Source organism: Clytia hemisphaerica, unplaced genomic scaffold (genome assembly GCF_902728285.1).
Source record: "Clytia hemisphaerica strain Z4C2 unplaced genomic scaffold, Clytia hemisphaerica genome assembly, whole genome shotgun sequence".
Taxonomy (NCBI): Eukaryota; Metazoa; Cnidaria; class Hydrozoa; order Leptothecata; family Clytiidae; genus Clytia; species Clytia hemisphaerica.
In genome coordinates, this window is record NW_027104325.1 from 296,974 (window position 1) to 307,722 (window position 10,749).

At 34.9% G+C, this 10,749-nt stretch overlaps 2 protein-coding genes across 2 annotated transcripts in view; both read right to left on the reverse strand.

The window, feature by feature from the left end:
* LOC136817659 (neuroblast differentiation-associated protein AHNAK-like) overlaps positions 1-10,749 on the reverse strand; it is a 301,580-nt gene that overhangs the window by 208,450 nt on the left and 82,381 nt on the right.
* Positions 8,936-9,877, reverse strand: LOC136817645 (ficolin-1-like). The gene has a single exon (XM_067073965.1). The coding sequence runs from the start codon at positions 9,875-9,877 to the stop codon at positions 8,936-8,938; it is 942 nt and encodes a 313-aa protein (XP_066930066.1).

Here is a 10,749-nt window from a genome sequence, read left to right on the forward strand (position 1 = left end):
CAAAAATACTCAAAAAACGGTCAAAATCTGAAAAAAGTGGATTTATTTTTTTGACTTTTTGGCTCAAAATCTCGCTGGAAAGACTCACTTTTGATTGTTTTTTTGCTTGACCTTGAAGTCCAATCCAATCCCTACGAGTTAGACCAAAAATGACGATTTCTATCTCAAATTGGGCATTACAGGAGGGCTTCGCCCTCCTACATAGCCCATGTCTGATATATACGATATTGGCACTTAAAGGGTTAAAGTCGATTTCTGGCCCAATTTTCACCATCTTTTCAGGGTAAAGAAAGGTTAAGGGAGGGCGTTCTTGAAATGAGAAGGCTGAAGAAGAAACTAACTTTGTTAAAGTCTGTCTCAATATAATTTGCAGTGGAGACAAAAAAGGCTATAACTTTTGATAGAATTCGAATTAGATAGTGGTTTTATGCTTGTTGAAAAGACAAACAGGAGTGGAATATTATCATAAAGAAAAACTCAAAAAAGATGGGAAAATGAAATGAAGATTGAAAATGAAGAAGAAGATGATTTTTGATGATATTCCATTACGGATTATCTTTTTCACGAGTACAAAACCACTATCTAAAATTCGAGTTCTATCAAAAGTTGTAGCCTTTTTGTCTCCGCTGCGAATTACATTGAGACAGACTTTAGTCAGTAGGCAAATAATCAAAGTCAATACACCTTTCCTCGAATTGTTATTTAGGCTTTTTGACTTTTTTGCTTTAGTGTTTGGTTGTTTTTATTTAGTTCCATAAAATTGTATCTCGCAAAACTAAACAAATAAAAAAAGAATTATGAAAAAGCACTTCCGGTTTTTGAGTTATTTTGATTTAAAATTTCTTTATAAACAATAGAATTACATGGAAACGAGAGCAGGCTGTATGTTTTAATCTTTATAAGTGATTTCACCGTGAACAAAAACAGTCATAAAAATTGATAGAAAGAACCTTTTGAGCTCAAATTTTCAGCATGCACTTCTCTTTATAGGAGGAATACAAATATATAGTTTTCAATATGGTTTGCAGACCTTCGAAAAATACCAAACAATTCGGGAAAGGTGTATTATGATCACTGTGTAAGTTTAAACTATGAGTAAACTTGGCAAAAGTGTAATTTCAAATTTTATCAAATCTTTAAAGGGATTATCAGAAAATAAGTCAAATAGTCAAATATCTCAGCTTTGGAAAAAATATTGGGTCAAAATATTTAGATGTGTCTCTCTGGACCATAAAGGATATCTCTAAGCGAGCCCCCCCCCCAGCGGTTTGCGTGATGGCGTGATTGGGACTTTTTTCTTGCGTGATTAGAGATCTTGCGTGATTAGAGATCTTTTTTGGCGTGATGGCGTGATCAAGATTTTGGCGTGATGCGTGATTTGGGCTATTTTTCGCTATTTTTTGCGTGATGACAAATTTTAGCGATTTTCGTGATGCGTGATGGAGAAAACTTTTTTGCGTGATGGCGTGTTTAGGGGTGCCGCTGGGGGGGGGCTCCTAAGCCAAATATCAAAAATCATCTGCTAATCCCTTTAACCCTATTCACACTAAAATCATGGTCGAAATGTTTAGATCTTCAGTGTATTTTAACGTTTTTAGAATTTGAACTTCGGGCGAGAATTGCTATTCTAGCACTTCCACTTTCTTTCATGAATATTTCGATTTTAGAGGAGTTCGGTGGCTTCTAGGCTATATTCCAAACCTTTGAACCAAATTTGAGCTTTTAAATCCTGAGATCCTAAGGTCGTTAGTTTTATATCTCATGTTAGAACTTAAAGCTAAAAATCTACTTTCCAACTGTAGTTTAACGCGCTTAAAAATTAATTGTGGTTTAAAACATTGCAGGGAAATCCCCTTTGTCTCAAATATTTTGTATTTGGCTTTTAGGGGGGTTCAGAACTAGGGGAAGGGGTTTTTTCCTGTACCACCCCTAACTTTTGATTTAGTGGGTCTTTTTTGATGAAATTTGGCAAACAAAATCCTTGTCATGTAAGGTAACTTTTCATAAAATTATTATGATGACATCACTCATCGTGTCCAAATTGAGCAAAAACCGAAAATTTCCTTTATCCTTTTTATATAGCTATTGTATTTGAACAAAGGCTTTAGAAAAAAAGTTCCCCGAGTTTAAAATACTTATTTTATCCTAAATATTCAATAAATTACGGTTTGAGCGATATATTTCACATAAATAATTTTGTACTGGAAATGTGTCAATTTTTAAGACACCTTACTGTCAGAGAATTTTTTTAGGTGTCAAAGTTGTTTTTTTAAGCTAAATAAAAGTTGGGAATTTACAGAAAATTTCATGTAAAAAGCTCTATTTTTTCTGGAGTTATTAACATTAGTATCACCACCGAACTGAAAAAGCACCCCCCCCCCCCAAGTACGAATAGGGTTAAGGCTTAAGGTCGATCGGGCCTGCAAAAAATCTAATTAAGTCGACCTCGCCTCATTTGGTTTAAAAAACTCAACAGTTTCAAAACAATCTCATTAGTGAAAAAATTATTTTAAAAATGGGAGTGGCCAAGAACATAAAGTAAAGTTTTTGTATTGAGAAAATTATGATGTATACAATATACACTTGAATTTTCCTGATTGATATTGAGTTATAGTGATTGCACTTAAAAATGTAAAATTGTTATTCAATAAATGGCTATTTCCCATATATTTTTCGAAATTTTTCATAAGAAATAAACCCCTTTACGTGCTACTTAATCAAGATCGAGGCGAACTTAAAGTTCCATGTAGAAACCACTCTCCATACCAGGCCTCTGACATGGTTTTCACTTGGCAGCGGAAAAAGCGAATGGACAACTGATATACAACAGATTTTAATCTATAACTCAGTATATCTTTGGATAAATCAAAGGTTTAGACCATGTTCAGACGTTACGGTTTCGAATCGCCCCAGTAAAGTTTCCGTTACGGATCGAGTGTGTTCATGTTGGTTTCGGAACGTTTCGGAGCAAGAAAACGGAGCAGTTCCGTTCCGATGAAAATACTAAAGCGAAACTGTTTCGTCTTCTTTTCAAATTTTTGACGTTCACACTTGTTTCGGAGCCGTTTCGTTTCGGAGCGATACGGAACCGTGATATCTAAACATGGTCTTACAAACCTACAAAAGTTAATCCATATAGAGCAAAATTCATGTTAAATAAAACTGAATGACTTTCGAATGTGATTTTTTACCCACAGTAGGTTAACCGTTAAAAAGTTAACCGCGTGTTTTATCCGTTCTTATAAAAAAAACTATATGATATACTATAAATAGTACAGAAGTATACTTGGAAATCTAAGTTGAACAATCTTGTATCATCATCAAGAGTGAAAAGAGAAATTTAGGAAGTAAATTCTTCATAAAAGTTGTTGAACACATTGGAAAATCATCAAAAAATATAAAACAATTTATATCTCCTTTCCTTATCAGATTTTTACTTTTACTTTGTGGAAATCTATGCCGGATTCCGAGATCAAGAATATGGATGTTTTTAAAACACTAACAGCCGGCTTCGCCATCTGGTTAGGATTTGAAAGTTATTTTGCAATGGGTCAGCAAAATATCACTGCTGATCGTTGCATCGAAGAAAACGACGGATTCATAATTTCAAAATTTACAGACCCGAATACTAATACTTTTACGATTGACTATTGCCGTAATCAAACCACAAATAAAGCAGTTATCGGCAATTTTACGACTGGGTGCTTGTTTGTTCCGTACCCGAACAAAGCTTCCGATGTCATTTCCGAACGGAAAAGATGTTTGACGGAAAATTACCGTATGCAGAGTGAACAACATGGTGTTTCAATTGGTTGGGATAAAGAAAAAATCAATAATGTCTTTTTTGAGTTATGTGGTGGTGATCAGACTACGGGGAGCTGCTGCAATCCAGATAATAAAAGATGCGGGAGAGGTGCTGGTTATTGCATGATGTATATCTTGGATCGACAATATTTCAGTATGGAGTTCTCTGGGAATTTAGTTGAGATCAGTGAAAAAGATTCGCGAAATTGTTTTTTGAATGAGACTTTGTCACCGGTCGAGCTTTTGAATGAATTTTTAAACATTTTGAAAAATGAAGCTGAGGAAGTAGAGAGGTTCAGAGCAAACCGAACGGAAACGGAAAATGGAAGTGGATACGGAAGTGGGAGCGGGAGTGAATATGGAGCTGGAAGCGGAAGTGGGTACGGAACTGGAAATGGAAATGGGAGAGGAAGTGGATACGGAACCAGGGATGGAAACAGTGGAAATAAAATTATCGAGACCGAAGAAAATGGAACGGAAATTTACAACAGAACTGTAGAAACTGAACTCGGAAGTGGAAGTGGAGCTGGAAGTGGAAACAGTGAATATGAAAATGCAGAAATTGAACAAGCAAGTAGCAGTGGAAATGCAAATGCAATCAGTGGTGAAAATGAGCTCGGAAATTCAATTTGTGACCATAAAGTTGAAGAATTCTTAGATGTAGAAGGAGGAGTGGGGCATTCTTATAAACGTACATCTTTATGTGCCTTCTTAGGAGAAACATGCTCAATTCTAGACTGGTTTGTCTGAACAACACCCAAAGAAAAATGGATCCCACCATGACTTCTTGCAACAAGAATCTTTCAATGTTACCACCTGTCTCCAGTGACCTGGTAATAAATTCGGACAAAATGAAGCCCCCAATATAGGGGAAGAAGAATTTGATATTTAAAATGTATTGTTTACGTGTTCAAAATCCAATGAGTTAAGGTTTTTCAAGTTAAGAATAAGATTGTAGTCTTCTAATAGAAACGGATTTTCTTCTTACTTAAACGAGACCTATTTGATTAGTTGTTTTGTGGGCACAACTGACCCAAAAATCGAAATGAAAATGATTTTGTAGTAGAACATTTTTATTTCATTGCTTTAAAGACAGTCAAATTTTCAAAATTTTGGTAATTTTTCCAATGGCTTGAGAATCCTATGTTCAATTTTTCATTTTATCAAGGTTTTTGTGTCCTTTTATTTTATGTTTCACATTTTTGTCAAGATGTAGTAATCTTTGCTGCCTTTTTAGGTGATTATTTGAGTGAAATTCTACTCTCATTTTTATTTTTTCGCCCACCGACCGACCCTCTTTTTGGGTAGCTTGGCCCGTAAACAAATTGAATTGGCCTTGCCTCAGGATGAATTTCCAGAAAAGTTTTCCAGTAGGGAGGAGTCCCACCGAGTCTGTAAAACAGAGGTTGCATATATAAGCAATGCAAGTTGAAATTGGATTAAATAAGTATTTTTTTGTTATTTTGGATGACTGGAGAGAAATATACATGTTTTTTAAGCAAGTGTCTGTCCCTATATCAGGCTCGCATTATGCTTAGCATTCTATTGTTTTGAAATAATAGAGCCATCATTGTTCATGTACTAAAAACTGAGCCTGTATATGCTTATAAACGTTATGCTTATAAAAGAAAAAACATGTATATTAAACTAGTGTTTTACAATATATTTACACCCTATTTACATTACAATATATTTAAACCATATTTACATTACAATGTATTTACACCCTATTTACATAACAATATATTTACAATGTATTTTATTTATCTAAGTTTTTCATTATATTATAAAAATTTATAAATTTGAAAGATTTTCTCTGTCCATTTTCATTCGAGAGAAAAATCATATGCTTTTGCATGTTTGAATAAGTATACATGTTTTTTTTTTTATAAGCAAGTGTCTGCCCCTACATCAGGCTCGCATTATGCTTAGCATTCTATTGTTCTCAAACAATAGAGCCATTGTTTAGATACCAAAAACTGAGCCTGCATATGCTTATAAACGTTATGCCTATAAAAGAAAAAACATGTATGTAATCACATGATAATGAGTGCAATTCGAGAATAATTGCACGAGTGATTTTTTTGTTATTAATTTTCCGAGTCCGAAAGGACGAGGAAAATTTGAAACAAAAAAAATCACGAGTGCAATTTTCGAATTGTACGAGTTACTATGTGATTACGAGCTAATCGCACAATTTTTTCACTACTTTTTCCCCGTCAGAAAAATAAATTAAACTGAAAGTTTTACATTTTTCTCTTCTCTTTATGTTTTTCTTTAATTGTTTGCTTAAAGATTTTCTTTCTCAAAAAATGAATTTCGAATGCAATTAAAACGTTCGATAAAAAAATGTAAGAAAAAACATTAAAATCAATTTTGTTAACAATGGCGCCTCATTGAAGAGTGTGATAAACGATTAATTGCTCTCTACAGGATACAATTAACGATTAATTGCTCTCTTTGAAGGGGCGCCAAAGAAGAAAAAATAACTCATCGTGCAATTATTCATATAATTTAAAAATACAAAAACAATACTTTAAAAAAATTAGATACAGAATAAAAAATTTAATTAATGATAAAACGCTTTCATGCGCTGAAGATTTTCCCTGTCCATTTTCATTCGAGAAAAGGATTTTATGCTTTTACATGTTTAAATAACTTACATAATTCAAAAATACAAAAACAATACTTTAGATTAAAATTAGCTTCACAGAAAAAACACACACACGTGTACAATATTTCGACGTTTGTCTTTGTCAAGTAATGAAGTCTGTACAAACTGAGGTGGTATTTACATGATTTCTGGCTAACAGAGATTACCAGAGATTTAGATTAAAATTAGATACAGAATAAAAAATTTAATTAATGATAAAACGCTTTCATGCGCTGAAGATTTTCTCTGTCCATTTTCATTCGAGAGAAAAATCAGAGAAAAATCATATGCTTTTGCATGTTCAAATAATTTACATAATTTAATTAATAATAAAATTTCAGAAAAAGCATAATCCAGAAATTTTGGCATGAAGAAAATTAGATCAGGGAAAAAGCTAATTTTTTCAGACAATTCCACCAAATTAAGTTCTCGCCAAATTAATTTTTTTTCTTTTTATGTCCGATTTTCCACAATTTACCCCCGATATCAATGTTTTCACCCTAATCCGTCATCAACCAAATTAAATCCCCTACGAAAAAACTTTTTCAGCCATCCGCCTAATTAAATTCCCGCCAAAATTTCTGCCCTTAAGGTAGTATTTATGCTGTGAATAAAATAAATTCAAAAATTTGCCATTGTGAAAAGTATACCGTAGGCTAGCGATATGATTGGTAGTTAGATTAAACGTATACAAATCAATGTTTTTGCATAATGTGAATAAGAAGTTGTTTATAAAAACTTAAACTTACCATAGATTCGAGGAAGGGGGCACTCATATAGTCCGACCCACGGCATGTGCCGCACTTAAGGGTAGGTTTTTAAGAGCCTCGAAATGCACTGTAAGGGTGTACTTTTAATTGAGTGGACTGATTTGCTTTGCATATCGTGTTGACGGCAAAGGCTCGTTTAAAATAAGATATGAAATCAAACTGCACTGTGAGGGTCAGAAAGGTATGGTAAAATGCACTGTAACGTAAGGGTCCGATTTTAAAAGCTAACTTTTTAGCGGCACATGGCGTCGTTCAGAAACCGAGTGCCCCCCTACTCGGGCCATAGATCCACTTTGTGACAAATAAACCAAATGATTTAAAAAAAATTTAGCTCAAATCTTTTGTCAGTCTGTAAGGGTCCGATTTTAAAAGTAAACATTTTGGCGGCACATGCCGTCGAACGCCGTTAAAAAGTAGTTTTTCAAGTATCTATAGTTGATTCTCTCTAATTCGATCTTCACAGCTAGAAAAATTCTTAAATTAGAGAAAGATTCAATTTTTTACAGGTCATATATAACTCTTCATTCCAGCTGAGCTAAGTTGACTAGTTGTTGACTAGTATGTTTATTTAGAATTACAGAATGATTGGAATTAGCGAGAAAGTTGATTAAAAACAGTTCCATACCGTGGCTGATCTGGTATTTCGAGGTTTTTAGTTATTTTGCTTTTGGCGGCCGCCTTTTTAAGAGGCGGCCGCCAGTTATAATCCGCGGCCGCCTTTTATAATAAGCGGCCACCCTTTTCCTTCGAAAAAGGAGGCCGCCCTTTATAACTGGCGCCCACTCTTTATAACAGGTGGTCGCCCTTTAAAAACGCGGCCGCTATTTATAAAGGGCGGCCGTCAGTTATAAAGGGCGGCCACGTTTTTTAAAAGGCGGTCGCGTCTTTTACCGCCTTTTTCATAATCTGGTCTGTGAAATACAAGAGTCGTCAATGTTAATTGCGTGGTGTGGATAGGATTAGAGTGTAAATATATATACACAGTATAATATAATATACAATATACAGTACTGTACAGTACTGTAATCGAGATATCAACTTGGGTGTGACTGACCTAGTCAAATCCTCCTCACCACACTCACCACATACATAAAATCACATGGGTAGCTACCATGTTTGTTTATGTTTTGCCAATACATTTCACAGACCAGATTATGAAAAAGGCGGTAAAAAACGCGGCCGCCTTTTATAAAACGTGGCCCCCCTTTATAACTGACGACCGCCCTTTATAAATAGCGGCCGTGTTTTTAAAGGGCGGCCGCCTGTTATAAAGAGTGGGCGCCAGTTATAAAGGGCGGCCGCCTTTTTCGAAGGAAAAGGGTGACCGCTTATTATAAAAGGCGGCCGCTCTTTGTAAAAGGCGGCCGCGGATTATAACTGGCGGCCGCCTCTTAAAAAGGCGGCCGCCAAAAGCAAAATAACTAAAAACTTTGAAATACCAGATCAGCCACAGTAGTTCCAGGTTTTCAAAATTAATGAGGTATGACTTACAGTAACACGGTGACTCGACCCAAATTGTCTCTTCTTTAATTTGCTTACATTAAGGGGATCTATTTTGGCGAGAACTAATTTTGGCGAATTGGCCAGTTTAGCCTGTCATTCGCCAAAATAAGTTTCACCAACATTAAAAATTTCAAGATTTTTACTGTTCGCCAAATTAGTTCTCGCTAAAGCAAGTTCCCTTAATTTTCTATTTTCCGACAAACATTCAATCTTGTCTTTTGATCATAATTTGAACTTCTTTGATTGTTGAACCAGTTTGAAACCCACTCCAAATTATCCCAGTAGGTCGAAATAATTTAAGAGGACCACAATGGGAGTACCAAAACCCACTTTCTTCTCGTTCACCACAGTGTGTGGTCGTATATGGATCCTGATCTCGATCCGGGGTTGTGAAAAGCATGTTGTAATGACTTTTATCTAGGATTCCTGGTTTCTCAAAAGATTTCAGTCCAATGTAACTTCTATCATAAGTTAAACGATAACCATCATCCTCGCTACCCACCTTAAAGTCTCGATGCATCGAAATTCCTTCTTGACCATTCATACCAATGCCCCATACAAACACTTGGTGTGGTTTCCATTTTGTTAGCTCGTGAAGCAAATCATTACCAAGCCAAAATTCAGTTTCCATATTCCCAAAACCATTTTTATATTCATTCCATAAGCGATTGAAATTTTCAATTTTTTGTGAAGTTCGACGTGTAAAAACGAGCCAGCCGCCGTCCTCAACATCCATATTGCACCTTACTGCTTTCTTTTGCCGCCCCATCAAGTTAACCATGTAAACACCAGATTGCCTTGCCCCTCTATCATACAAATCTTTACAATCAAGATTCTTCTCCATAAAGAAGCGTACTCCATCCACGCGCTGTAGATCTTGCAGTGAGATAATAGCGTCATAAAAATCACATCGGATTAGCGAGTTCCCATTAACCGTTGAGTGCGTGAAAGCGTACGCTCTACAATCGTCCCATCGGGCACAGATACTGATACACTGTTGCTCGAACTTAGATTCATACGTTCTGATTGGATCTTTGGTTGGTTTGCTGGAGCTGGAGACGAGCTCGTAAAGGGTGGCCCATATAAGTGATAGATTTGATATTACCAGTAATAATACAGTCACCAACAGCGATCTATAGGACTTCATTATGAATGAAAATTCTGATATGAATTTGTAACAAAAAAAAATTTTTTTTGTCGAGTAATATTTTTCCTTCCCGTGCACGTTTTGCCAGCAATCAAAAAATGAAAAATTTTATCTATTTTTTTTTAAATTCTTTTTTTTTCTGTTTTTAGTCCTGGTCCATAGTCACGGAAACTAAAACATGAAAAACAAAACTCAAGTAGCATATTTAGCATATGTGTAAGGAATTAAAAATTCATTTATAATTCTTTTTTTAGCGAAATTGAATCGTTTTCTCATTAATCGTTAAATATTTCATATTTTTGCTTCGGATTCAAGTTTTATAGAATATAGTTTCTTCATTGAATTCATATCAATTAAAGATTATCAATTTTCAAAAATATTGATTTAGGGGATTTTTCAGGTTTCAAAAATTTGGTGAAAAAGAATCTTTTTTTCAAAGCTGTGTGACATGTATTCCGTGATTTAAAAAAGTGCTGCGCTGGATTAAAAAATAAAAAGAATATGTAATAATATGTATATATAATAATTTTAAGACTTATCTACAAAAAAATAATATGAGGTGCATCCCACCTAAAAATAAAAACAAAGTCCCGCAAGTGCCTTTCAACAATAATGGGTCATTCCATTTTATATCCATACAGGGGTGTGGACGAACATTTCCGGGGGGTAATCGGAGAAGAGTTTTCATTTTTCCAAGAGGTAAAAAGTTATTCTAAAATTTCCAGGGGGCAAAAAACTGATTTTAGTCCGTCCACCCTCACTTTTAAGGTATGAAAATAATTTTCAAAGGGTTCTTTTGAAAATTTTGCCATTTTAATATTTCTAAGAATCTTTCTTTGCCTTGAAAAGTTTGTCCACCCTCTGTATGGGAG